This window comes from Castor canadensis, chromosome 1 (assembly GCF_047511655.1).
Source record: "Castor canadensis chromosome 1, mCasCan1.hap1v2, whole genome shotgun sequence".
Classification (NCBI taxonomy): domain Eukaryota; kingdom Metazoa; phylum Chordata; class Mammalia; order Rodentia; family Castoridae; genus Castor; species Castor canadensis.
The window spans coordinates 205,436,453-205,463,573 of NC_133386.1; the positions used below are offsets into that span (position 1 = coordinate 205,436,453).

At 51.4% G+C, this 27,121-nt stretch overlaps 2 protein-coding genes and 1 pseudogene across 4 annotated transcripts; all 3 read right to left on the reverse strand.

Annotated features, from left to right (window-relative positions):
* Window positions 1-630: 630 nt before the first annotated feature.
* Lto1 (LTO1 maturation factor of ABCE1) lies at window positions 631-8,203 on the reverse strand. Of its 3 annotated transcripts, XR_002213307.2 has the most exons (6): window positions 8,000-8,199; window positions 6,753-6,858; window positions 5,554-5,624; window positions 2,420-2,537; window positions 2,019-2,173; window positions 631-839 (listed from the first exon to the last, which is right to left on the reverse strand). XR_002213307.2 is itself a non-coding variant. In XM_020179379.2 (5 exons), the coding sequence occupies exons 1-5, from the start codon at window positions 8,047-8,049 to the stop codon at window positions 2,105-2,107; spliced, it is 411 nt and encodes a 136-aa protein (XP_020034968.1). In that variant the 5' UTR covers window positions 8,050-8,203; the 3' UTR covers window positions 631-2,104. The 3 variants fall into 3 exon arrangements, 2 of the variants coding, with proteins under 2 accessions (XP_020034968.1, XP_020034967.1); XM_020179379.2 differs by having other exon boundaries at window positions 631-2,173; window positions 2,420-2,534; window positions 8,000-8,203; XM_020179378.2 differs by having other exon boundaries at window positions 631-2,173; window positions 8,000-8,198.
* Window positions 8,204-19,985: 11,782 nt separating this feature from the next.
* Window positions 19,986-20,899, reverse strand: LOC109696353 (large ribosomal subunit protein uL10-like; annotated as a pseudogene).
* A 901-nt stretch (window positions 20,900-21,800) lies between these two features.
* Window positions 21,801-26,440, reverse strand: Fgf19 (fibroblast growth factor 19). Its single transcript, XM_074069679.1, has 3 exons — window positions 25,957-26,440; window positions 25,657-25,760; window positions 21,801-23,364 (listed from the first exon to the last, which is right to left on the reverse strand). Exons 1-3 carry the CDS (start codon window positions 26,195-26,197, stop codon window positions 23,062-23,064), a joined length of 648 nt encoding a protein of 215 aa, XP_073925780.1. The 5' UTR covers window positions 26,198-26,440; the 3' UTR covers window positions 21,801-23,061.
* Between the last annotated feature and the right edge of the window lie 681 nt (window positions 26,441-27,121).

Below are 27,121 nucleotides of genomic sequence, written 5' to 3' on the forward strand. Positions count from 1 at the left end.
GAAGCACCTCTTTCTCAGGAAGGGTGTGACTTTTCCAGGAAGACATCCACTGACAGTGCATCGGCCAGCCAAGGAGAGATGCAAATTCCTGGTCCAAGTGCTATAGGCGGCCACCCGCCTGGGACAGATGGCCCCGGGCAGACCATTTGGTGGGTCGTGTCTATGTGGCCATCTTGGAAGCCTGCCTGGGCTACCCAAGGATCCTGGGAACTAAGTCCAGCCTTCCAGAAAGAGCTCAGGTCAAAGAGCCCAGGTCAAAGAGAACCAGAGGAAGAAGCTGTGGCTCTTGTGACAGGAAGAGGAGGTGGTGGCAGCTGCTCAAGATCTGGTAAGGGAGAGGCCAGGGGGGCCAAAACAGGGAGAAAGGAAGAGGGACAGGAGAGGAGAGAGAGGAGAACCGGAGTGGGCGTGACAGGTGGGGCTGTGCTGGCTGCTGGCAGGTGGCTGGCCAGGCTCAGTGGAGCTGACCGTCCTGGCAGGAAGGGGACCACTCTCCTCTCCCAGTCACTATTTCTACCCCTTGATACCAGACATGAAGCCGTGACGTGACAGCACTGCTGAAACAGTTCCCAACATTTCAGAGAGCGTGAGGACAGTGGCTGGAGGTGTTACAAATGGTACCAGACAGACTTGTGCTTTGAAATATGCTATTTATTTTTCTCCAACTAGAAAAATAACACATTATCAAACCTGGTAACTTATAACTTAGAAAATGCAAGAATCCACCAAGGAAAGCATTCTTCCAATGCAGGCACTGGAGGCAGCAGTGGAGCAGCCTTCCTCAACCTGCAGACGAGTTCACAGCCCGATGCCTTCTCCCAGCCCATCACCAGGCGCCCCTGTGAGGGAGAAGGTGTGGTCCTCATGGCTTCTAGCAGGCAGGTGGTGGACAGACGGACGGACTGCCACATGGCCTGCCAGTAGCCCACTCGATCAAGATGTTCGGGAGCAATGTTCAAAACTGCTGTCCACAGGCTGGGGACATGGTGCAAATGGTGACACACCTGCTTATCCAGTACCAACAATAAAACCCTGTTGCATTGCAGGTGTGCATCTGTAATCCCCGTACTAGGGAGCCTGAGGCAGAAGGATTACGAGGTCCAGGCCAGCCTGGGCTACACAGTCAGACTCTGTGTCAAAAGCAAACAAAACTGGCATGCATCATGGTGACCCCATCATCTCGCTGCAGCAGTCAGACACTGCCGAACAGGAAGTGGGGGCGGCCAGTCTATTTCAACCCTGGAGATGCCCGAGGGACAATGAATCAGCATCCCATGCCATCCCATCGGTCCACTAAGTCGCTCAGCACATGTGACACCTTCAGGTACCAACGGAGACAGACAGAAGAGCTCCCACTGGAAGACCACCTCTCAAAGCTGAGGCCCCACAGCTTCTGCACATGCAGCGCAGCCTACCACCTAGTCTATGGGTTGCGGTATTTCCCCTTACTGGGCTCTTAGTGCTGCACAGCTTGGCCCTCATTTGAAGACAGACTAAAGGGCTTACCCAGGCTCCCTCAGGACCAAACTGGGCTCTCTTACTCTCAGCCAATGTCCAAACTGAACCCAGCAGACCCTCAGGGCTCCGTGACAGACAGCAGGAACCCAGGCCACCTGCAGTGGAGGGCAGGATCACAGCTATGCTAGCGCTGCATAAGCAGTACTGTGGGATGTGGGCATGGGGGGAGCCCTAGCTCTGCTGCTGGACACCTTGGACCGGGCAATCCCTGTGAGTTTGTCTCCTCCTCTGGTCCATGGGAGCAGCACCCACCTCCCCAGCTTTCAAAGGGATGAAATCAAGCAGGCCACAGCACAGTGCCTGCTGCAGAGAAGGCTCAACAGATGTGCAAGGACCCATCATGACTTCCCAAACCCTATTTCATGTCAATCCTGTCTGTGGGGGGCAGGCCTGGCAAGGGGCAGGTCCAGGTGGAGAGGCGTGGACCACCCCAGTGACCCAGCAGAAAACCTCCAGGGAAGAAGGCCACCCTGGGACCCTCCCTACAGAACAGCACGTACCCTCATTGTTTTGCCTCTAGTCACATCTTTGATCACTTAATATGCAGACATCTGTTCCCTGATGTTTCTTTGTTCAGCTGTCATCCTCAAAATGAAAGTCCAGCACCTTCTGCAGTAACTTTAAAGTCCGGCTGCACATTGAGTAGTGAACAAAGCTGGAAACACAAAAGAAAAATCTTGCACATTTCTGCTCACTAACGTGGTCTTGGATGAAGTCCTCACACCTGTTCCCAGACTGTCTTCAGCTGTCCCGCACAGGGCCATGAAGTGATTCACCTCTAGGACAAGTCACAGAGCACACACAACCCACTGTAGTCACAGTGGTGGACCCCAAGGCCTGCACCAGCTCCACATGGAAAGGCAAGTGGAGCATCCCAGAGACACACGGAGAGCAAACGAACCTGTTTAAATTTCCCTCTAATGCTGTCAAGGTCTTCATGCAGTCTATCGTACGTGGGGTCGTCATAGGGGAATTTCTCAATCATCCCAATCAATGACTCCAAGACCTTCATCTTCCTGCTGCAAAACACAAATAAAGATTTGTGGTCCTCTTATAGAAGCCCAACTTATGCAACAAACCCACTGATCACTTATTAAAAGTATCAGGCATGCTAACAATACCCAGTCCAGAAGCCAGAGGGTCAATTTTCTCATTATGTAAATATTGATGTACCTCGCAACACGCTCTCGCCTGCCTGGAGGCTCAATGGCAAGACCACTCTTACAGATGTGCCCCTCTGTGCTCCAGGGAGCAGAGTGACTGATGCACCTTGCAATGGGCACAGCTCACTGGCTCTCAGTCACACACACGGAAATAGACAGGACCAGCAGGAAAGAGGGTAATCAGGGCTGGTGCAGGCCTTGTCTGACCTGGAGATTTTCAGGACTGGGAAAGTACACGCTCACATCTGCAGGTGACCCAGCCCCCTGTAAGAGCAGCACCTGTCTCTGGTGCCTGACCCCAGGTCCCCTTGTGGAAGCAAGGAACTCTGCCAGGGAGGGGCACAGGCTCTGCAGAGAGGGACCCTGCTTAGGATCTCCAGACACCTAGGTATTAAATTTCTCTGCACCTCAGTGTCCTCACCTGCTAACTAGGGAGGGCAACAGCAAGCTCCTGGGCTCTCAGGTTAAACCACTTACGTGAAGCCTGCTGCTGGATCAGAGCCCGTGGCCAGCAATGAAAGTCCTAGAGACCTGGCTCTCACTTGGGACTTTAATATGAAGCCACAGCCTGACACACCCAACACAGACCTTCAAGGTAGAAACAGCCTAGAACACACTTTATCCCGAGAGCAGGAATATGCTGGGTATTTGGTAGTGGCAGGTCAGCGTACCAGGGAACCCTGTGTGCTTGCTGATGACTGGCATCTTCACACACACATGTATAAGATTTTCAATGGTAAACCAGTTGACAAGATCCAACATGGTTATGTCTCCTTGAAAATACAAACTGAGAAAGGTCAAAGCAAGCTGGTTAAAGTCACAAAGAGGCAGTTTCCTGGAGACCAAAGGGAGAGTCCCAGTGAGGGAATCAGCTGTACTCGCACCTGCTCAAAGCACAAAGAATACCACCACTGCCCACCACGTGGGCAGGACTGCTTCCCCATCAGTGACCTCCTGCAGGCGCACCACCCAGGCACACCACAAGCCATGTGCACTAGAGGGACAGCACACAGTGACTGACGGTGCTGCGGCCAGAGCTCAGTTCTGCTAACACCAGCTGCTGAGAAGAAAACAGCAGACGTGGGAGTGACCAGGAAGCTCTGAAGCAACTGAAAGTGCCTCTTCTTCTGAGATGGCCCTCTCCAGAGCTCCTTAGCTGCTGAAATGCCCACTGCTCTACAGCAGACAACGCAGGCAGCATAGGTGAAAAACAGAACACCTTCTGTTGGCCCTTCACCTTGGGAAAGACTGCCCTGGGCTGGAGCATGGCTCAGTGGTAGCACGCTTGCCTAGCACGTATGAGGCTCTGGGTTCCATCCTCAGTACCACACATGCCCCCTACAACCCCACAATCCCCCCCAAAACTCCCCCATACCACCACAACCCCCACACACACCATGACCATTAGCCCTCCTTCCCCCCACACCCCCCCACCACGATGCTCCCCCCACCACCACCACAACCCCCACACACACAAAATCATACTTATTGTGAAGACAAAGGTTTTAGGTTCCCAAGACCTCCAGGCTCTGAAGGTGGGGCGGGGGGGGGCAGGGTGGGTTACTAGGATGTCAACCAAAGTGGTCCCTCCTCTGTCTGACAGAGTGTCAGACACCTTCAGTTGCCTGAAGAAGTTAGGGAAGCCCTGCCTGCTCTGGGCAGTGCTGGCCACCGCCGGGCACAGGAACAGTGGCACTTGCACACCGGGAGGAAAGGGAAATGGGAAGAGATGCCCAGGAGCTTCAGGGGTCTGGATGAGACGCTGGCTCAGCTGGGGCTGCTGACACTTATTCCAGAGGGATCGCCAACTGCCTGCTGCTGCCTGATCCCCAAGAGCTCAGAGGAAAGCCCCCAAAGCGCCCCTCAGCTACCCAAGAATCCACCTGCCACCCCCTCATATAAACGGAGCAGGCAGTGACTTGGACGTCCAGATAGCAGGCCACCCAGAAAATGCTTGTGCATTTTCAATCACAAGCATCCTGGATCTAACTTTAAGAGTGGCCCAAGTTGTAGAAACTCAAAATATTTCATGATGGTTTTTTTTTTTTTTTTTGGCAGTACTGGGGTCAAAATATTTCAAATAAAAGGAAAAGCCACGTGGACAGGAGATGCCACTTTTCCCACCCTTTTTGTTATTCACCCTTCCATGTCCTCCCGTGCTAGGCCTGGCTGCTGGGTGTCAGAATGCAGTAGAAGCCCAAGTCACAGTTCACTCCCGTGGGCAGTAGGCCTTTTCCTCCAGGGCTTGTTCCCCCCTTAAAGATAAAGGGAGATGGAACAGGCTCGCAAGCGGCTGAGGTAGCCGGGACGCAGTAAGAGAAGTTTGCAAGGGCTCAAACAATGCCCACAGTAGCTACCACTTATTTAAGGCTTCCAAGGACCAGAAAGGAGCTGAACCCATCAGAATGCTTTTCGTTGGCTACATTAGAAAGCGTGGACAATGGAGATGGCCCTTCTGGGCTCTTATCACACCAAGACCACTGCAGACATTTATCAGAGGCTCAAGTAAGGGCAGGAGGAGTAGGGAAAACAAGGAAAAGGGAAAAAAAAAAAAACTGGGTGAGGGACGAATGGGAAGAAGAATTCATTTGAACATGATTGCACAGATGCAGGGCCTAAAAGCAACTTGCACTCGTGACTCCAAGGGTAAGGTGAGGTAAAGAACTTCTGAGAGGTAATACAGCCAGTTCATCGTATGCCCAGTATATCCAGTATTTCTATTTAGATTGCCTAACAGCATCCAAGTGTGACCTCATCATTCTGTCCACTCTACAGATGAGAAACTGAGAACACATAACGACCTCAGGTTGCTTGTGGGAATGCTCTGAATTCACTGCTTCTCCCAAAGCATGCTGGGAGGAAGGGATCTCACCTGTCTTTCTCACCGGCACTACCATGCAAGAGACTCTTCCATGCAAGAGCAAAACCTTGATAGCACCCGATCTGGGAAGTGAAAAATATCAAAGAGTGAAATTAACTAGCTTCATTACCAATCATTAAGATTTCAACACAGGAGGTGGGGTGGAGGACCACTGTGCTCCTTCCACTGCTGTGCTGGAAAGACCTGCTGAGCACCGGGCAACTGAAGCTGGGTTACCGGAAAGTCAGCAGTGGGGCATCCACCCTGAGGTCCTCGATGACACCCATCCCCTGCATTCATGTCCTGAGCTGTCCCCTTGATACTCTATCGGGGTGGCCTGTGTAGCCAATGGAATCCCGAGGAAGGGAAAGCATGTGATTTTGGAGGTAAGCCTAAAAGCCAACATCACTTCTGCCTTGCTCTCTTAGCCCACTTGCTTGAGCGTCACAGGACACATGAGCAGCCTGTGTTGCCTTGGTGGGGGGTTGGGGAGGAGGCTTCAGATGAGACAGCAGCACTGGCTGACACCCTGGCTGGAGCATCACAAGACCCTGAGTCAGAACCACGCAGCCAGGCGGCTCCTGAAGTGCTGACCCTCAGAAACAGTGCGGGGTACCCAGTGATGTCATCTTAAGACCATGTGTTCTGTGGGGGCTGCTTCAAAACATCAGATACCTAATGCTGTCATGGTTGCCTCGCCAAGCCTCTGCCATGTAAAGACATCCACTGTAAGAGAGGGCCGATCCATGACCAAGAGCAAGAAGAGAAATGTAACTGACTCTGTGGATTGTAGCGTCAACAAGACGCTCACCTCGTTGAGGTGAGGATACAGCAAGCTAGAGACTGGACACAGCACCATGACGTTCCAGGCCACACAGCAGGCTATGTCCACAGAGCCCCGTGCCTTGTCAGTTTCCTACTAAGCATTCTCCATCAACATTCAGTCTAGCCTGATATCCCTACACCAAGGCCTTGCAATGTTAAGAGGCCTGACCTTCTGGCTTGACCATAATGAACATCAAATTACAAACTGCAGATGAAAAGGATCTTGAGCAAGTGCTCTATCACGGAGCTCCATTCCTACCCCTTGGTTTTTTTGAGACAGAGTCTCACTATGTAGCCCAGGCTGGAGTGAACTTGCCCACCTCCTAACTGCCATGTGCCATCATGCCTGGCTGAGGATTCATTTCTAAATGGAGGTTCCCACTTACCTCAGATCCAATTTTGGCTCCATGTAATGCGCCATATTGTCTTCCTTCAATTCTACCCAAACTGCTGCCTTCTTCATAGCCCTCCTGATATCCTTCCCCATGGAATCTGTAATGGAGAAGCAGGTAGAAAAAAAGAGTACTTTTCCTGGTAAAATTTTCCTCTTTTCTATCATCCAGACCCCACAAGACAAGGCAGAGTACAGCAGAAAAAGCCTAAAACTCAAACCAGAAGATGTGTGTTCCAGGCCAGCCCTGCCACTTCCCGGGTCTCCTTTGGAGATCCCTGTGCCTTTTGAAGCTCAGTTTTCCTTCATCTACAAATGGGCTAGATCAGTGAGTTCTAAACCTGGCAAAGTACCAGAAACAGGGAAAACTTAAAGACATAAACTCAAGAGTCTCATCTCCATGTAGTCTGTGAGCCTGGACTAAAGCCCAGGAATCTATTTTTCAAAATCTCCTAGGTGACTGGTCTGCAGCTAGGGTAGTGAGTAGAAGTTCTGAGTCTCTAAGCAAAAATAAGAAACCTCGGCCATATACACAGGACTTTTCATCACATCTCTGTAGAACAACAGGGAAAAACCATTAGATTGTCACAAAATGTACCACGATGGTGGTACTTTGGAGGGGACAAAGACACTGATTTTGAAGGATTAACCGTGGGACAGGTATCATCTTCACCTGCAGTCACTACAGGTGGGATAGCAGCCAGCTTTCCATTTAGTTGTATGGCCCTGGGGAGTGGCTGTGCCTCAGGGTCCCTGAAGCAGACACAACAGGCCCACTCGCTGTCATCACTGACATCTACTGCTGTCTCCCTGCGGGCTGGGCCCTGGAAGGTGGCCACCAGACGACAACTCACGGCTCCCCAGGGGCTCTGGAAACAAAAAGGATGACGTCTCGCACATGGATCGGCAGGCCCATGAATGCCGCCGTATGGCCGACAATTAGGGAACAAGAAGAAGTGGCAGCTCCCAGATGGCAAAGGCCTGTGCCACCAGCGGCCGGGGCGTCCCAGGAGGCCCAGCAGATGCTGGGGCCGCAGCCGGAGGAGGAGGTGGAAGGGGGAGGAGGAGGTGGGGGAGGAGGAGGAAGAGGGTCCCGAACAGCTGGCGCGTGGCCGGGACGAGGGGCTAGGGGCGAAGCGGAATCAATAACATCTTGGCCGCACACCCTCCCACTGCTGTCAGAACCACCGGCGCAAGCGGCCGCCCCAGCCCATCCGCAGAGGCCCCAGCCTTGCCACCCACCTCTCATCCGCCATCACGATGGCATCAAACATGTCCTGACTCCCAGCCATGGCGACAGCCCGGCCCGCTCCTGCCCCTCTGCCCACGCTGCACCGTAAGCAGCCCGCGAGGATGAGCCACAAACGCCCCTTTTCCGAGGAGGCGCATCCACTTCCGGGAGCCGCCGTGCGGGGCAGGCTGGGTAAGGACCGCGCGCGAAGAGGGTCCAAAAGGGAGTCGGGGCGCATGCGCAGTTCGCGGCGGTGGGCGGGGCTGAGTTCAAGCAAAGCCCTGCCCGCTGCGCCTCCACGCGGGGAGGTGGTGGAGCCGCTAGGCTGCTGGGGCGGGCTATGGCGACTCCCGGCTTTATCTTATAAAAGGCCAAGCAGATGGGACCGAGTAACCAAACGTGGTTCGGAAAGAAATTAGGAAAGTTATGAAAGAACCGGCCCTGGGCCGGGGTCTTCCCCGGGGAAGTCGAGGCAGGGTGTGGACCCCGAGCGGGGACCCCGGGGACCCCCGCATGGTGGCGTGGGGCTCCAGGTCCAGCATCCAGGGTTGTCACGCGGCTGTCACCGCAACCACAGCGGCCGGAGCCCAGCGACTGCGGGGCTGTGACGAGCAAAAAAAAAAAAAAAAAAGAAAAGAAAAAGGACAGATGATAAGCATTGTGGTTCTGCAGAGTTCTTTCAAAATGAAGAAAATTTAAAAAGGTTGTGTGTGTGCAGTTGCCTTGTTTTTTTTTTGTCTTTTTTGTTTTGCTTTTTTTTTCTATTTTTTCCTTTTTTTTTTTTTTCGGTGCTGGGGACCGAACTCAGGGCCTTACACTTGCCAGGCAAGCGCTCTTCCACTGAGCTAAATCCCCAACCCCGAGCGCTGGGTCTGGCTGGCAGTATTTAAAGCAAAAAGCAAAGTTATTCATGCACAGTCAAGAATCAAATAGTACAGAAGGCTTTGCAAGGAGGAACAAGGGCCCTGCCCCGCAACTGCAATCCTTTTGCAGCTGAAGGCATCCACTCTTAAAAACACAAACAAAAAGGGTGATTTTAGTTCTCTTAGATGCCAATTTCACCAAAGGAGATTTTTGAAAAGCTAGTCCAAGCTGTCAGCAACAGTATATGAGATGCCAGAAGCATTCCCATTCAAATCAAGAGTGCAGGAAAGCCTTCATCATGCACACACATGTCAAAAGGACTTTGTTTCCTACTGATCTAGACGATGTAATGAGGCAGAAAACAGAACCAAGAGATGAAGTCTTCAAAAGAAGGCAGAAGGATCCTTACAAAACCCTCAAGCCCCAAGCAGTAGTAGAGAACAGTCTCAGAATTCCTAGTAGGTTCCCTGATGCCTAGCAAGACAGACAGATCACCTGCTTTCCACCCCTCCAACAGTTAGCCTGGAACAAGGGTGGTGACAGGAGCATTGATTTTCGGCCACCAGGATAAACTTCTTAGACAGTTTAACAGGTTCATGTGAAGGAGCTAGAGAAAGCCATCATTCTGTATGGGACAATTGAGCAGGCTGACTCCAAGAACAACTCAAGACATCTCACAGCGTTCATCAAAATAATTCCAGATGAATTAAAGTGTTAACTATATAAAAAAAAAATAAAAAGACCTTGAAAAATCTAGGTTGCCATTCTTCTGTGTAGGAGATTCACTGTGAACACATGGAAGCCAGGGCAATGCCACAGGGGGAATGAATCTATTTTGACATGACAGTACAACTTCCACACGTCCAAAGTAGGGAACCAAAATCAAAAACCAAAGAGCAAGATAGGGATGTACTTGGGAGAAATATAAAAAGGAATAATATTTCTGCTTTATATAAAGAGCTCAGTGAAAATAGGTAAGAAATAAATGCACCCTAACGAGAAAAGAAAAAGAATGGACCACGGACTCACACTCCCATAATTCACAGAAAAGAGCAACAGGTGTCTAGCAGAGGAAGCTACACTTTGTGATGGTTTGAGATACCCAAGTCACAGTAATCAGAGGAATGGGAAGAGAGAACAAGCAGGTGCAGCTTTTTATCCTTTAAAATATTTTTTTTCTTCCTTTTTAGAATTAAAAGATACTTTCACTGCCCACCGGTGCATAAAGTTAAGCTATCTTTTGGTCAGGTGATTTAACAAAAAATAGGAAAGACATTTAAAATATTTTGTGCCCTCTGAGCTGGCCATTTCATTACCAGGAGTTCATCTCAAGGAGACAGAGTAGAAATTTGATGTGTGTGGTGGACCATGCAATATGATCTATAAACTCAAGACAACAAAAGCAGTTTAGAGCGACAAAATAGTAAAATAAGGACGTGTGCTGGCACCGAAGACTGGAGGGAGCAAAATTAACCCCTCAAAAATGCCCGCCAGGTTTAAGGAAAAAGAAAAACCTACCTGCACTCAAATTCCAGCTACATCAAACGAGTCGTTTAAAAGAGTGAAGGTGAGAACCCCAAATGTGAATCAGATCTTGGAATTATAACAAGGGTTTTTTTGTTGTTTTTTTAACATCGCGTGGTTACACAACGAATGAACATAAGTTACTTTCATAAACATAAAAAAACCAGGAGTTGAAATTAAATAGGCTTCATATTATTTTTTTCTGTTCTCTTTTCATAAGCAAATGAAATCACGGAACAGTGGGAATGTGGAAAAAAGGGAAAAACAAATAATCAGAAAAAAGATCCACTCTCTTGCTGCATTTGTTCCCTTTGAATTTTCATGGAATCTTAGTATATGTACAATTTATTTGCTCCTCCACCCTACTTAATATTATATATGAAACATTTCTCAAGTGAAGGGCTTGTTCTCTAATAATATGTTTAGCATGTATTTTGAGGATGAACTTTATCAGCTGAAATATAACCTTTGATAAGGGGAAAAACTAAGCTTACGGACACAAACCTGGAATCGCCAAACTTTTCAGATTCTGCGCCGCATGGGCAGATCACGAATGCTACAAAAATGAGACTATTAAGTCACACTCTTGATTTGCAATGCAGCCTTGCAGAGACCCCCAACCCTCTTGGTTTTGTTCCAAATACAGTTTTTGGATACAGACTGTTTCAACATTAAAGAGAAAGAGATGGTTTGTGTTATCTCAGATTTTCAACAGTACATTTACAAATTACTTTGTTTTCAAATAAGATCCAGACTTTAAAAATGGTGCCTTAAAGGGAGAAGGGGGGGCTGGGGGTGTGGCTCAGTGGTATGGTGCTCACCTAGCATACACAAGGTCCTGGGTTCAATCCCCAGCACTGGCAAGAAAACACAAAAATATAAAAAGGTAGACACCACAGAGTAAATATTTCTTTCAAAATCCTTCAATAAATTTCAATTTGATATTTGTTTTAGCAAATGGGCACATTAAAAGTAGGTACGTCATCTTTAAGTAGGTATGTTATCTTTTGAGCAAATACTTGTGATGTGACCTTGTGTATGTCTTACAAGCTGCACTCAAAAGCTAAATGTGCATTGGTCCAATGAAAATGACCTGAGAGGGTCTTGGCTGCAGGCCTCTATGTGTCAGTTTTTAGTTTAGCTGCAGGTCGATTTGATTGTGTCAATTCTAGTGGTTTCAAAGCAGTGCCACATAACTAGGGCTATGTGTGGTTCAGTGGTACATCTTTTGCCTATCACACACAAGGCTCTAGGTTCGATCCCCAGCACTGCAGGAAAAATTATTATGAAGGATTTAATTTTTTTAACAAAAGGTATGAAGGGGATGATACAATCAACTCCTGGAAACCCACCACACTAAGATAAAACACATTTTTTTAAGAAAAGGAAAACTTTCACATATTCTTGTTCAACTTCAAAGAAAAGCCAGTACCATGTAGCTAAAGTGAAAAACAAATTCATCAAAGTTTAATATTGAAAAGCATTCACTAATAGTAATTGATGTTTTTTAAAATTTGTATCTGGGAGTCTCTACTTCCATTTCTTACATGGGGGGCAGGAAATGGCTTTCCCCCTTCTCCCCATTTTATCCTGTTATACTAAATTCCTTTCCTAATAAACTTTACTATTACTTTTACTACAAAATGAATTTATATTTGCAAGCAAAACACTGAACAAATGCAAATGCCAAACCAAAGTGAACATGGAACTGTGTAGTTGTCAACCTAGAAAGAAGATGTCCCATTCTATTAGGACAAAGCAAAGCTAAAACAAAAATGTGTCATTTGCTTTCATTTGAGGTCAAGAAAAGACCCTCAGACATGTACAAATAATTTTCTTCCAGGTGCATCAAAGCCACCAGCGAGGACAGGACCCCTAAGGTCACTCTGGTCAGACTTGGGTGAAGGGACTGTTTTCCTTTATATTTCCTCTGTCTTGTGATTTATTTGTTTGTGTGTTTGTTGCTTTTTGCATGAAGCACACCTTTCATAATGGAGGGGACTTGAAGTCCAAGTTTAACTCGTGTGTGTGCCACTGACGAATGGATTAAGAAAATGTGGTATCTATACACAATGGAATTTTATGCAGCCATGAAGAAGAACGAAATGTTAGCATTCGCTGGTAAATGGATGGAATTGGAGAACATCATTCTGAGTGAGGTTAGCCTGGCTCAAAAAACCAAAAATCGTATGTTCTCCCTCGTATGTGGACATTAGATCAAGGGCAAACACAACAAGGGGATTGGACTTTGATCACATGATAAAAGCAAGAGCACACAAGGAAGGGGTGAGGATAGGTAAGACACCTAAAAAATTAGCTAGCATTTGTTGCCCTTAACGCAGAGAAACTAAAGCAGATACCTTAAAAGCAACTGAGGCCAATAGGAAAAGGGGACCAGGAACTAGAGAAAAGGTTAGATCAAAAAGAATTAACCTAGAAGGTAACACCCACGCACAGGAAATCAATGTGAGTCAACGCCCTGTATAGCTATCCTTATCTCAACCAGCAAAAACCCTTGTTCCTTCCTATTATTGCTTATACTCTCTCTACAACAAAATTAGAGATAAGGGCCAAATAGTTTCTGCCAGGTATTGAGGGGGTGGAGGAGAGGGAGGGGGCGGAGTGGGTGGTAAGGGAGGGGGTGGGGGCAGGGGGGAGAAATGACCCAAGCCTTGTATGCACATATGAATAATAAAAGAAAAAAAACAAAAACATAACTCGTGTGTGGGGGAATCCAAGGGTCAAGCTCTCTGGCTAAGCCTCCTTCTGTAAAGGAGGTGCTTGGAAGCGTGCCAAGAAGTGCTGTTTTCTACCTGCCTGCTGGGGAACTCCTCACCAAGCCACAGCAAAGAAGGCCTGAGATAGAGTTGCTAAGACCAGTGAGCAAGAACCAGGCTCCTCTGAGCACCTGCCAGGCCGGCTGTGGTCAGCGCTGCTCCGCCCAACCCCAAGACAGCAAGGAGCTTGGGGCCGGCTGGTGTGGCCAGGGCCACGGGACGTGTGCTATGATTTGGACCTCCAGCTGCTCATCTCTGTGTTTTCCTGACTCTGTTCTGAGGCATGGAGACAGAGCCGTGGCTTCCAAATGCAGGGACGAGAAGAGGTGGCGACTTCCACCACAACAGGTGGGGGCTGGTCTACAGCAGCCTCCCCCGCTTTTGCAGAAGGAGAGATTAGGGGGGAAGTGACCCAGGGGTCTGGCTGAAGCCTGAGGGGGGCCTTGCTGCCCACCTGTTATCAGTCAGGTGAGGCTGGGGCTGCTGCAGAAACAAGCAAACCCACCTACACAAACCCACCACGGCCCCACAGCTGTCCTTCGCCCGGTAGGAGCAAGGGAGCCAGGGAGGCAGGAGTGGGGACAAAGAGGTGGATACACACTGGCTCCTAACCACCTAGACCCAGAACTTGTGCTTGCATCCTATTGGCCAGAGCTGCTCACATGGCCCTCACCAAACCGCAAAGGTCCCTGGAAAATGGAGGAGGACATCATATTCAGTCAACCCAGTGTGCGGCTTTTGTACCGTTGGGTTTTGGATTTGTTTTCATTTTTAACCCTTGGGAGTAATCCTTCTCCATTTTAAACAGAAAGGAGTGGTGAGGGGATTTTTATGCAGCTTTCTTTTTGTCCAGCTCAACAAAATGCCATTCAGCCTGGGAGGGCTTCTAGTGACATTCTGCTGAAAATACTAAAAAACTGGTTTCTCCAAAACTGTGCTTTCAAAGGTTTTCAAGAAAAACATGAGTTTGAATATTAGCAGATCCAAGTTGCTGGAATAACTTTACACATAGTGGGTGCTCAATCAATGTTTGTTGAATGAGTAAGCGAGCATGTAGCACAGCAGGTGACTGAAAATGCACCTCTGGCCCTTGGGAGAGGGGCAGGCCAGAGACCTGAGTGACTGGATTTGTCATAGTGTTTGACCATGGCCTTCGGGGTCTTCTCAAAAGAGAGGGTGACCAGATAAACAGTTTTCATTCCAGAGAAAAGGGCACAGCCTCAGGCCTACGTCCCTCTCCCTGTGCATGCTTGAGGAAGAAAGGGTGCAAAGTAAAAGACACCAGGCCCAAGCCCAGCAGATGTCTCCAGACAGGAGACATGCAGCCACACAGGGAGGCTCCTATAGGACCCCCACATGTGATGGGCACCCTTCATTTCCTCATGAGGCTCCAGCATCTCTTCCCGGGGCTGTGGCCTCCCTCTGGTCTGACTCTTCTCTCTGGCTTTTCCTCTTCCGCATCTCCCCACCTGGGGAGCAGAAGCCCTGCTCCCCGTGTCCCTTCTCTGGCCTGGAGAGGTGTGCCAGCCATTCCTCCTCCTATGCAGAGCAGGAGAGTCTGGACAGACATCCAGACAGCAGGGCCGGGGCTCCTTCTGGACGCTGACACCCCAGCAGCCCAGGATGGGTCACTCACGTCTGGTGTGACACAGGATGACTGGAACTCTATTGGTTTTGTCATTTTGGGTGCTGTTGGGCACTGCGTCCGTGCAGGAAGCCAGCCTTTTAAGCATCTGAAATGTCGCTGGTGGTCACGGAGCTTACCTTCCCTTGCCTGGTCAGCTCCTCTGTAAAACGGGAGGAAAACTGGTGCCCACTGGCTACCCAGGGTCGATGTGGGGGGCATCAGCCTGCAAGGAACAGCAATGTATAAACTAATAGATATTCTGAACAAAGTAAGCCCTCGGTACATCAGGCTGTGGGAGGAATGGAGCCCTCCTTTTCCTCACCCGCTGCTGGGTCCAGGCACACAGTAGGGACTTTGCAAATACTACCCATTTGCCTGGTTTCCTGGACCCTTGTCTGCAGCCACGGGCAGGCAGGGGCCATGGGTCACCCAGCAGATCAGGGCACACGAAGGGCCCCGCGTGACCGTGCAGCTGCTCCATTCGCTCCAGACAACCCTACCCCTTGCATGTCCCCGACCCCACTGGAGTAAGGGGCGCAGGGCAGCTGCTGGACCTGTGGCTGCCCACGGCACCTCCGCTCATCGCCACCGGGAGGCGCCCTTGCTCCACCGACCGCGCTCCCGGGCGTCCGGTTCTGAAGCTGCGTCCCCAGCCGAGCCCCACGAGGCACAAGGACCTGTGGGCAGCCTTGAACCCTGTTCTCAGATTGTTTCTTTGTGTAATTCTTAAAAGCATGATATGGAGACCGGTGTCAATGACACCTGGTGGGGGGTAGGGGAGAGAGAGAGAGAACAAGAACTACATGGAAAATACTGAACTGAGGGGTAACAACCCCACTCCTAATCCAGTTCCTTGGACAGCAGGGGAGGGGAGTCCAAGCCTGAGCCTCAGTTTCCCCCACTATCCCCACACAGCACAGATCACTCCCACTGTTCCTGAAAAGTGGGGACACCTCCCCTCACTGTGGGTGTCCTCCAATCCAATCCGGTTCTGCACTGCCTACCTGGAGTCAGACCCCGCAGGAAGACTCAGTTTCCAAGACTGTTCCCCCACTGTGGACTCCGGCCATGGCCCCTGTGGATTGGGGTTCCCACAACCCCATCCTCGGGTTTGACTAATTTCCTCCAGCAGCTCACAGAACTCGGGGTCGGGGGAGTACTGCCCGCCTTCACCAGCAAAGGGGCCCAGGGGGAGGAGGGGGAGGGGCTCAGCTTCCCTGAGCCCCGTCTTTTGGGTTTTTTCTGGGGACCTCTGCACAGGCATGATGGATTAATTCCCCCGCATTGGTGAGCTATTCAGCCTTCAGTGCCTGGGCCTCCCCAGAGTTTGGGGGTGGGGCTGGGCTAATCCTGCCTGGTCTTTCCGGTGACCTGGGGCCGCCAGCCATCAATGACTCATTAGCATACCAAAAACACCTCCACTTTGCAGATTCCAGAAATTTTAGGAGCAGTGTGCTAGGAAGTGTTTGTCACAGTGTGACAAGTCCCGGGCGCCAATGTGTACCTATACCTGTTGGTGGTGTTCTCTCCACAGCTGGATGGTCCATTCCTGGACCGTAGGAGGTGGGCAAGTTTCCTGAACCTAGCTGGGGTCCACTCCAAGTCCCTGCTTGGGGCTGTTTGTAAGGGGAGCGGTGTCTGTCATCTTGGCTGAGGCTGCAGGAGGATGAAAGAGCCCAAAGCTGCCAGGCCATCTTGTCACAGAAGGAGACAATGTCCAAGGCCATGGTCCATATCTCCAGACGCATCATCCCCAAAGCCGGGCACCCCTGATCTCTTCAGTAAGGGGCCAGTGTGTTCCTTTCGGTTTTATTCCAGTAAGCCTGCTCGAGCTGACTTTTCTGCCACCTCAAACTCAAAGTCCAACACTAGGCTTGTGAGGGTCACGGTCCTTGGAGGAGAGGGTCACTGGCAGGCTGCTCACAGTTCCAGAGTCCTTTGACAGAGGTCCCAGAAAAACAGCCTTGGGGTAGCGAGAGGATTCCCTGAAGATGGGGTGCAAGGCCAGGGAAGAGAGCCCTCCCTGGCTGCCCACCCTGTGGCCTGTGTGGTCATGACTGGCCCTCACCACTGTGGATGGCTCATCTAAGCAGTCACTTTGTCACTCCTGTTCCTCTCTCCTTGCTGAACCCTCTGTCAGTAATGTACATCTAATACTTGGGTGGCCAGACCAAACACAGGATGCCTGCTTAAACTTGAATTTCAGCTGAACAATGCATGGAGATCAGGAGGATCGCAGCTAGAGACCAACCTGGGCAAGAAGTTCAGAGACCCCATCTCAACCAGTAAGCAGAGCACAGTGTTCACTCTATCATCCTAGTTACGAGGGAGGCATAGGTAGGAGGATCCAAGGCCAGTCCCGAAATAAAGCGAGACTCTATCTGAAAAATAACTAAAGCACAAAAGGACTAGGGGCATGGGTCAAGCTGAGTTCAATCCCCAGAACCACCAAAAAAAAAAAAAAAGAGGGCAAAGCCACCTTCTCAGGAGGAACAGAGGCTGAGCGTTGGGGAAGGGGCGTCAAGATGCAGGCTTGAAAAATATTGTTCCCATCCAATGGGAATCTGACCCTGCCAGAATGTAGGTCATCCAGAGTGGGTCAGGCCACTGGGTCAGTCAAAATGCATCCCAGAGAGAAAATCTATCAACCATCACTCATGAACTAGTTACCAAGGTGTGTGTCCGTGTCCGATTGTTCTCGCCAGCTGCAGAGGCGCTGATAGCCCCTCTCTCATTTCCCCCCTGAAGTGTTTGTCCCCACTCACGCGTGTAAGCCTAGCCACTCAGGAGGCAGAGATCAGGAGGCTCGCAGTTCGAAGCCAGACCCAGGCAAATAGTTCCTCCAGCCTGTATCTCGAAAAACCCTTCACAAACATAGGGCTGGTGGAGTGGCTCAGGTGTAGACCCTGAGTTCAAACCCCAGAACCACAAAAAAAAAAAAATCCACCACCACCAAAAAAACCCAGGTCATGGTAAGAAGGGTCCTAGTGGAAGGAGGTGAATGTGGCTGAGGTACTTTCTGCACAAGTAGGAACATGGAACACTGAAACCTGACAGTCATTTTAAGAAGAGGACTGGGGGGAGAGGGAGAATAGTGCAGGGGATGAAACAAATCAGGATACAATATGTGTACATATGGAAATGTCACAATGAACCCACTGTATGATTGTCATATACCAACATAAACTTAAAAAATAACCTGTGTCCAGACCACACCCATTCCAACTAAACCAGGGGCCAGCCTCGTGCTCATGTCCCGCCCTCCCCCGCCGCCCCATGTAATTCCCACAGGCCACCAAGTTTGAGAACAGCAGAAGTAATAGCTCAGGCAGACAGTTCCTTCCTTGGGGAGGGGGCTGTCACCGCAGCCAGCATCTTGCAGATGTCATTTCACCTGACTGCAGTCCACAGGACAGACACTTCATCTCATGGTCTTTGGGAGAATGTCGGTTCAGAGAGGCGATGTGATGTGAGAGGTGACACAGGTGCTGGGATTCAGGGCCTGGCTGGCAGCCCCTCCCCTGGTGCTGCCTCCAGGCTGTGCAACTTTGGACGGGTGTCTTCCCCTCTCTGGCCTTGCACTCCTCCCCATTCAGCAGAACCAAGGGCGGAGGATTTGGTCACTCCAGTCAGCACAAGCGTCAGCGGCCTCTAAGTGACAGGGGCCTCTGGTCACTGTCTCTCCTGTGGTCCCATTGTACAGAAAATGAACCAAGGACAAAAGTCATCCATGCTGCTCCAGAGCAGCTGGGCGTGAGAGACGCAGCGAGCACCTGGCATTAGGTGTGGAGGCGATTTGTGGAGCATGAAAGATGTCACAGGAGACCAAGAAGTGAAGCAGAAGCGACGTTTTGCTCCCTTTCCAAGGGAGGACAGAGGTGACACTAAGAGATATCAGCCCAGAATGGGGTCAGGGCTGGGGTTTACGAGGAGAAGGAATACATAATATACAGCTCATGTCTTTTTTTTTTTGTTGTTCAGTTAACTGTGCTGGGGTGCCAGTGTCTCAGTGCTTTGCCCGGGTGGCTGTGTGTTAGCTTGTGCGATCCTTTCTGTGATGGCATGGGGCCAGAGTGTGTTGTCAACAAGATGGAAGTGGGGCTCCACTTGAGTTCAGGAGAAGCACTTGCTGTAAAAGGAAGTAAAATGTCTTCCAGACAAGATGGAGTAGGTTAGGCTAACTTGAGTTGGGGCCTTATACCTGGCAGCGTGTGTGCTCTGCCTACCTCACCAGGTGGTGGGGACGGGGACAGGCGGAGCAAGCCTTTGTGGGTTTTATGCTACTCGGGAACCTTGCCCTCTTTTGCTTTTATTTGAAATGCGTCCCAGGCAGTCATGCACTGGGGTCCTATGTGCCCTTCACTGAAACGCCCCCAGTGGTGGCACCTGGCCCTGTGTATAGGTGTTTGATCACCCGTACAGATTTGGTGCAGCCAACAGTAAAGGTGGAACCCATCACCACAGCCTTCTCTTCCCAAAGACCCCTGTGGTCAGTGTTCTCTCCTGATGCCCCTTTGAGCCTGGCCACCTCCCCACCTCCTCCGCCAGTCCTAACCCCTAACAGAACTATGAATTTTTTAGTTTTTTTTTTTTTGGTGGTACTGGGGTTTGAACTCAGGGCCTTACACTTGCTAGGCAGGCGCTCTGCCACTTGGGCTACACCCCTAGTCTTTTTTAGGTGATATTTTAGGCTTTTAATTTTTTGTTTATTATTTTTTACAGCGTTTCCCCAGGGCCAATCCCCCTACCTACCATTCTGCATAGCTGGGATGACAGACACGCTCCACCGAGCACACACGCAGCTTGTTGGGTGAGATGGGGTCTCCCTAGCTTTTAGCCTGGGCTGGCTTAGAACCATGATGCTCCCAATCTCCACTTCCAGAGTGGCTGGGATTACAGGTATGAGGCCCTGGACCCAGCCAAGAATTATGGCTTTTCCAGCCCATTTTAGTGGACGCCCTGTGGCTAAAGGTACAGGTAGGTGTCTGACTGCACTGCACCAGGATGTTATCTGCCCAGTTCATCCTCAGCTTCTTCCTGAATGGCGATGTGACCCTCCTAACCGTTGTTCTCCTAGCCTGCCCTGTGGTACAACCCTGGCTCCGAGGATATCCCAGGACCAATAGCAGCTGTTTTTGTTTTGGAGAAAGTAAGCCTTTATTTCCTTGTTTTGCAAATAAAGCTGAAATGGCTGCTTTTTGGTGGTTAATCAAAGAGATCAAATCCCATACCCTTGTCCGACTCCTCCTTGACTTCAACCTTGGCTGAGACGGCAGCAGCAGGGGGGCAGTCAAGAAGGCCTTGACCTTTTCAGCAAGTGGGTAAGTGCAGTCAGTCTCCACAGACAAAGCAAAGAACTTCTTATACCCATTGATAATAGAATGAGGCACTGAGGCCACAGTCGGGTAGCCAGTTTGCAAACAAACACTTAGCAACGTTGCAGACACCGTCCGGGAATTGGGAGTGCAGTTTCCTGTGATGTCAAGCACTTCAGGGTTGTAGATGCCGTCCACATCAAACACCTGCTGGATGGTCAGCCCGAAGGAGAAGGGGGGATGTCCAGCCTGTTCAGCAGCGTGGCATCGCGGGCTCCCACTTTGTCTCCAGGCTTTTCCGGCTGAACAGCACTCAGGATTTCAATGGTGGGGCTGGAGGTGTGGCTTAAGTGGTAGAGTGCCTGCTTCACAAGCATGGAGCCCTGAGTTCAAACCCCAGTACTGCCAAAAAAAAAAATGGATTTCAATGGTGCTTCTGGAGATTTTGGTGGTGATGCCTAAAGCCTTGAAGGTCTTTTTTGGGTTCCAGACCAGTGTTCTGGGCTGGCACTGTGACTTCACGTGGAGCAGTCACACCAGCATGTGGCTTAGCCAGCAGCGTGTGCCTGATCCCAGTGAGGTCCATCGCGGTGAACACAAAGCCCACAGTCCCCCCACCCCCCAATATAAGCAACAGCTTCTCCAGCACCACCGCCTTCCCTCAGAGGGACGTCTGGATCTGCCGCATCTGCTGGAGCCCACGTTGTCTGCTCCTACAATGAAGTATTTTGGGTAATCATCCAAAAGTTGGCTGATCTTAAGGAAGTAGTTGGGCTTCCAGGTCTCCTTATCCTCCCTGGGCATCATGGAGGTGCGTCAGGGGTTGCCACACAGGGTTTAAAGACGATGTCACTCTCATAAGGACCCCTGGCAAAAGGAGGCTTCGTTTTGTTTTGTTAGGACTGGAGTTTTGAAACCCTTGCAAAGCAGGCGCTCTACCACTTGAGCCACACCGTCAGTCCATTTTTCCTCTGGTTATTTTGGAGATGGGGTCTTGCAAACTATTTGTCTGGACTGGCCTTGAACCGAGATCCTCCTGATCTTAGCCTCCCAAGCAGCTAGGATTACAGGCGTGTAATCCACGGCCCCTGGCTGGACAGCAGGTAGACAGTTTGACTTTCCTGGTAAAACCTGAGGTTGATTCCCTCTCCCTGGCTCGAGCCAGGCCAGACTGAAGACGAGAACCAGAGACCTCGGCTCGTGCATGGGCACAGGACTGAACGCTTCCCTGGGCATTTGCTATTGCACAAACCTCCTTTGTTTAGGACAGTGGTTTCCCAGCAGGGGTGACTTTGCTCCCTGCCCCGCATTGTAGAAACTTGTGGAAACATTTCAATGGTCACAACAAGAGGGTTGACACTGGCATGCCAACACCCTGTACAAGTACAGGAACTCCTGCTCCTCCCCCATGTGGTCCCCAGCGTCGATAGTGCTAAGGGTGGGCCATGCTGACTTAAGCCACTGTCTGTACTCCTGGCAGAGGGGCTGCCCTGGGCCCCTGGCCCCACCGACTCCCAGCAGTGACAGCAGATGGTGTGGCTCCAAGTAGCCAGGGGCCACAGGGTTGTGGCCAGAAATGAGTGACCACCCCCTCTTCCCCACAGTGACTGCTGCCTCATGAACCTCCCCCCCCAAAAAAAAACCCAGAATGCAACTTTTCATACAAACCAACTCAGTTTTAATGTAGAAAACAAACCTCATGTACATAAATATAATTTGGGGGTATAAATAATACTGTAAGAAATAAAAGAAATGTACGTACCAAAATAAATTACTGATAAATACCACGCTGGCAAAGTAAGTGCTGAGGAAAGAACTCTCAGCTTCCCTGCTGCTCCCACAAGGTGTCAAGACCTGGGGCTTTCGTGTCTTTTTTCTTGCTGGTTTGTGAGGGACAGGTGCGGGTTGACACAAGTGGCAGGGATACCCCGGTCCACACAATGACTGGTGACAAGGGGCAAGGGCTACATGAGGGAGGGCTTCGGAAGCAAGCAGGTGGCCCACCTGTTCCTCAACCGTCCAGGTCCACAGCTCTTAGGACAGAGCCACAGTGAGGCCAGGGTCAGGGCCCTCTCCAAGGGCCCCCCTATAACAGCCGAGTGTTCTGGTTCAGTCTTTTAACTAACCAAAATTCAGTCTTTTAATTGAGTTACCTGGAGCTTCACCCGGGGCCTGGAACCACATGGTCAGGACAAGCTGCTGGGACCGGCTGTCTTCACTGCCTGTCTCTCTGAGCTGGGGTAGCGGTGGCAGCTTGGCTACCCACCTTTGGGGACCAAGCCTTGAGCCTGGCTATTGGGAAGTTGGGGGGGAGGAGGTGAACCCTCCTATCTGCAAGGGGTGAAGGGAGATGACCAAGTGAAGGGTCCACTGGAGCTCAGACATCCCCAAACCAACCTTGGGGAATTCTCAAGACTTCCCAGGGCTGGAGAGGGGCTCCAGACCTCCCCTGCTCCCAGAGCCTGCCTGGCCCCTGTCAGTTCTGGCCAGGAGGCGTCTATGGAATGCAAATGGTCCTTGGAGCTGAGTTTACATCCAGATCAGTCCTTCCGTGGATCAGGTCAAAGTTACCTGATGTTTCAGGAGCCAGTTGATCACATAGAGGTGAATCTCAAGTGACAACTTGTTTTCTGATGGTCCCTCTGAAAATAGTGAGAAAGAATCATACAGCTTCCACTTGGCATTAGGGACTGTGTTTCAATGGGAGTAAGCTCCCCATCAGCAGAGGTATTCAAGCAGAACCAGCAAGGGGCAGCACAGCCCCTTGTCCAGTGGCCACCAGGGAGCGGGGTGCAGGGCTCGGAGAGCAGCTGGGCAGGTGATGGGCTTATAGCTCTGTGACCACATCTATCTGCTAGAGAGTGGCACAGCCAATGTCAGACTCGACTATGTACAACTTCCAATATTTCTTCCTAAAGCTAACCAGACAGGGACTCAGGATGAAGTCGTAGAAGCCAGAGTGCCAGTCATTTCTGGAAGCTAGGACTCTTGACCATCCCAAGTTCACTTGCCATCCCAAATGGGTCCATGCTGTCGGTCTCCAGGGGCAAAGAAAACACGGGCTCCAAGTGGTCCCTGGTCTCCTCTGGGGTCTGGGGCAGCATGGGCAGGAAGTAGGAGGGCTGCACTGTGGCGTCTTTCTGCATCTGATGCTTTTGTTTGGTGCTGCCCAAGGCGACAGGGCGATGGTGCTTTGGGGACCGGTACACATTGTAGCCAGAGTAACTGATCTCCTCTTTGAAAGCACAGTCTTCCTCTGAGTACCGAACCTGTGGAGGAACAGAGAGCTGTGAGCCCCGGAGGACACTGGCCCATGATTACTGCCGTCGCAGCAGACACCACACAGGCATGGGACATGTGGTCACCACCTGTCCCCAGCAGCTATCATCAGTGCATCTGCAGACCACTTGTCCTTGCTATATATGAGCACGTACTATTTAATAAGAAATGTACACAATAGCATCTAATATGTTAAAAGATTCTGCAAATCCTTTGTAACTTTTATACACACACACACATGGATTTCATCTGCATAGCTTATGTATACACTTAATATCTCTAGATCACTTTTATATGGACACTTAGTATCTATATCACTTGATAAAGATGGTCTTGTCCTGACAACATCCACAGTCAGAAGCATAATATGCAAGGCTCTCTCTCTGACATTTTTTTAAAAGTTCATCGCATTCCATTGGTGCTTGGAGTAATCAATAAACCAGGTCATGATTTCAGGTGCAGTTACCTGCATCCCCAGCTGGGGCCCGGATATGAGTGTGGACACCGGTCTGGAGCCTCTCTATGCTGAGCTCTGACGCTCAGCGTTTTGTAAGAAGCAGCAGCCCCTCCAACTCCGCTCCTTCCTCCCCTCACAGACCCTTGCAGGCAGCCAGCCAGATAATCCACAGCCCCCTCCCCCATGCCCAGGACAGAGCCTGCACCCAGCGGGTGGCCGGAAGTGTGTGCTGCAGGCAGCTGTCCCTGGTCCCCATCTGAGGACATTCTTACTCCACAGTGTTGAGGTGCCATCCCAAAATGGTTAAGTCTCTACACCCCTTGGGGACACACAGAGGAAGCCTGGAAGGTTGCCCAGTAAACATAAGTCCGATTTCTGCATAAGTCTACAAAGGTCACTGAACTGCAGGTGGGTGAGGGATGTTCTGATAAGTAAGGCGCTGGTTGATAAGGGACTAATTCCAAGAACCTACTACTCCAGAGAGAGCCACTGGGACAAAGCCACCAGGGCAGCAGAGAAATTTCTTCTGAGTTTCTGAAAAAATGCACATTGTAAATAATCAAGGAATGCATTTTATTCTTGACAGTTCTTTGGGAGACATTAGCGCCATTTTTTTCTCCATATAAAAAACAAAATGATTTTGAGTTTCTAGAATGGGGAATTTCTATTTGTTAAAAAAAAAAAAAGAAAAAAGTGGGGGAGGGGGCAGGGAGACAAGCTTCAGTTGGTGGTAGCCTATGCCCACCAGACGAAAAAGCAGAAAAGGATGTTAGGTGAAAAGTTTCCACCAGCCCTCCCCTGGATAAAGGCAGAATGCAGGGGTTAGATCCCAGGTCCCAGTGGGCGGCCTCCTGCCATTAGTATCCCTGCCATACGTAAATGTCAAAATAACAAAAGTGGCCAGGGCAGGTCTGGAACCACTAGGGTATCAGCTTTTATCCAGCTGATCTTCTTTGCTGTCTTTTCATGAAGACAAATGGAATAAATTAATGGGAGATTCTAACACTCTGAGCCCCACAGCCATCTGCATTTTTCCTGGGGCGGGAGCATCCTCACAGACATCCCCCCAACCCCCATCCCCCTGGCCCCTGCTCCTCCCAGGGAGCCCCGGCTGTGTGGGAGGCCTTGGGCCCAGGGACCTCACACAGCCTTCTCTGAGCGCCAGGGTGAGGGAGGGGTGAGAGCCAGTTCCTTTGAACTCCCAGCCTTTGTTCTGGCCAGCAGAACCCCAGCATCTGCACTGCCAGCCCCCTCTGGCCACCCCCAACCAAAGCACTCACAGTGCAGGTGAGCGGTTAGTTGGGAAGGCACAGCGGCAGGGGACCTATATCTTTCTTACCCCCACACTATTTTCTAAGTGCATAAAAGTTAATCAGAAAGAAACCTGACCAATCCCAAATGCACCGTTTGTTTTCTAACTAACTTGATCTTTTCTTAGAAGATCATAATTTATGGATCTACCCCTTTCTTTCTTTCTTTTTTTTTTTTTCCTCTTATTCTCGAGGGGGAAGAAAAGGGGAGTTAGACACATATGCACAGGCTGGGGCTTTAAAAGCCAAAGGTAGACTGTCTTGTTTTATATCAAAGAGAGCCGAATAATGGGTCTCCTGCCTCGGGCTGGGCAGGCCTTTGGGTCAACTGGAAATGCAGGTGCTCTCACCAGCTACAGGCTGGGGTCCTAAATTTCCGTGGGGGGGGGGGAGGGCGGGAAATAAAGAGCACTGGCTTAATTGCAATCTTTCCTTTAGTTCTAGTCGGGTCTGGGCAAAGGAGGTGAGAATCCCTGGCTCAGCCCGGTGCATCCGCGCCTGGTGGGGACACTTACCAGCCCCCGCATCTTGCCGTCCTCATCCATGCAGAGGTACCTGACGCTGTTTACGTCCTTGATGGCCACGGTCTGCAGAGCAACCGCCCTGATCTCCAGCAAACCTGGTAAGAGAAGCAAAAGGCTGCAACACGTGGGTACTAACCGTCCGCGTGCCTGCATCCCCAGTGTTGTCTGGGAACCAAGGTAGGGACGGTATCGCCACAGTGCCAAATCCGGGGGTCTGCGGGGGCTGAGGTGGGGCGAAGGGAAGAAGCGCGCTGGGGAGGGTCGGGGCGGGGGGGCCTGGCGGGCACTCACTGTGCTGGCTCTGATTCTCCTCGCAGTCCACGGAGCCATCACTGTGGATGCGCAGGAAGCAGTTGGAGCGGCCGTAGGGACCTGCGGCATACAGGTGCCGCAGGCGGATCGGCTCGTCCCAGCCGTAGTACAAGTGCGGCCCCTGGTCGGACAGGGCCAGGGGGCGCCCGGCCACCGCCAGCCACAGGGTGGCCAGGACAAGGGCGCGGGCCACCACGCATCCGCTTGGCGCGCTCGGCATTGCACCTCCCAGGGACTCCAGTGGCGGCGAGGCGACTGGGACACGCTGCAGGGCTGTGTGTGCCGAGCGGGTTGGTGCGGGCGGCCGTTTGCCCCCGATCCAGCCGTGCGCTATCGGCGCCCGGGCGCGCAGCGCTCCTGCTCCGACCGCGCGTCGGCTCAGATCCGCAGCCTTATATACCTAAGCGTCCGAGCGGCCCCGAGGGTGAGTGTCCGCGACACTCGAGCATTTCTTATCGGGATTGCATCAGGCCTCCGCCCCCCGCGCACACCCACTCACACCCCGCCTCCCGCCCCAGCCTCCTCCCCCGCCCCTTGCAGGTGGGCGGTGGCTCCTAGTCCCGGCCTGGGGGAGGAGGACCCGCTTGGCGACAGGGTCCCTGGGAACAAGTCTCCTACGCGCGGGAGCCCGCTCGATCTTAATTTTATTAAGCAGTAAAGTCCTCCTCCAGACCTCCGGCTCCCCAGGGGATGCGCTTGGGGCGGGGCACAGGAGCCCCGGGACCAGAGATTAGGGGACACGGAGCTTTGCCTCCTTCATCCCCTGTCCCCAAAAAACCGCGCCTGGGCTTTAAGGCCCCTCCTCTTAAAAGACCACCCTCACTCCCTCCCGCCCACGACTGCCCCAGCCCCAACCCGGTGTGTCTCTAGCTGTCAAAGCGTGACTTAGAATCCCCCGACCTTTTCTCGTTCTCCCGGAACCATCTTCTCGCGATCCCAGACCCTGGCCCCTTTATCTCGGGAAATTGTCCCCCGACGGGGTGCCGGGCGCGATCCCCCGCCACCGAGACAATGGGAGCGCGCGGCGCGCGGCGGGCACCAGGTGGCGCTTCAGCCTCAGTTTCGGCCTCTGCTGAGCAACCGAGCCGCGCGCCCGGGGCGTCCTGCGCTTGCCTGGCGGGTGCGTGGGGCCAGAACGGATAGA

What these genes read in the sequence shown, in the direction of transcription:
- Fgf19 (XM_074069679.1), bottom strand. Translation starts at nt 26,197, where the DNA reads ATGCCGAGCGCGCCAAGCGGATGCGTGGTGGCCCGCGCCCTTGTCCTG. An exon ending in GGAGAATCAGAGCCAGCACA is followed by an intron (nt 25,761 to 25,956) that starts GTGAGTGCCCGC and finishes TTCTCTTACCAG; the next exon opens with GTTTGCTGGAGATCAGGGCG. An exon ending in ACGGCAAGATGCGGGGGCTG is followed by an intron (nt 23,365 to 25,656) that starts GTAAGTGTCCCC and finishes GTTCCTCCACAG; the next exon opens with GTTCGGTACTCAGAGGAAGA.
- Lto1 (XM_020179378.2), bottom strand. Translation starts at nt 8,049, where the DNA reads ATGGCTGGGAGTCAGGACATGTTTGATGCCATCGTGATGGCGGATGAG. An exon ending in AGTGCCGGTGAGAAAGACAG is followed by an intron (nt 2,538 to 5,553) that starts GTGAGATCCCTT and finishes TGTGTTTTGCAG; the next exon opens with CAGGAAGATGAAGGTCTTGG. An exon ending in TTAGAGGGAAATTTAAACAG is followed by an intron (nt 2,174 to 2,419) that starts GTTCGTTTGCTC and finishes TTGTGTTTCCAG; the next exon opens with CTTTGTTCACTACTCAATGT.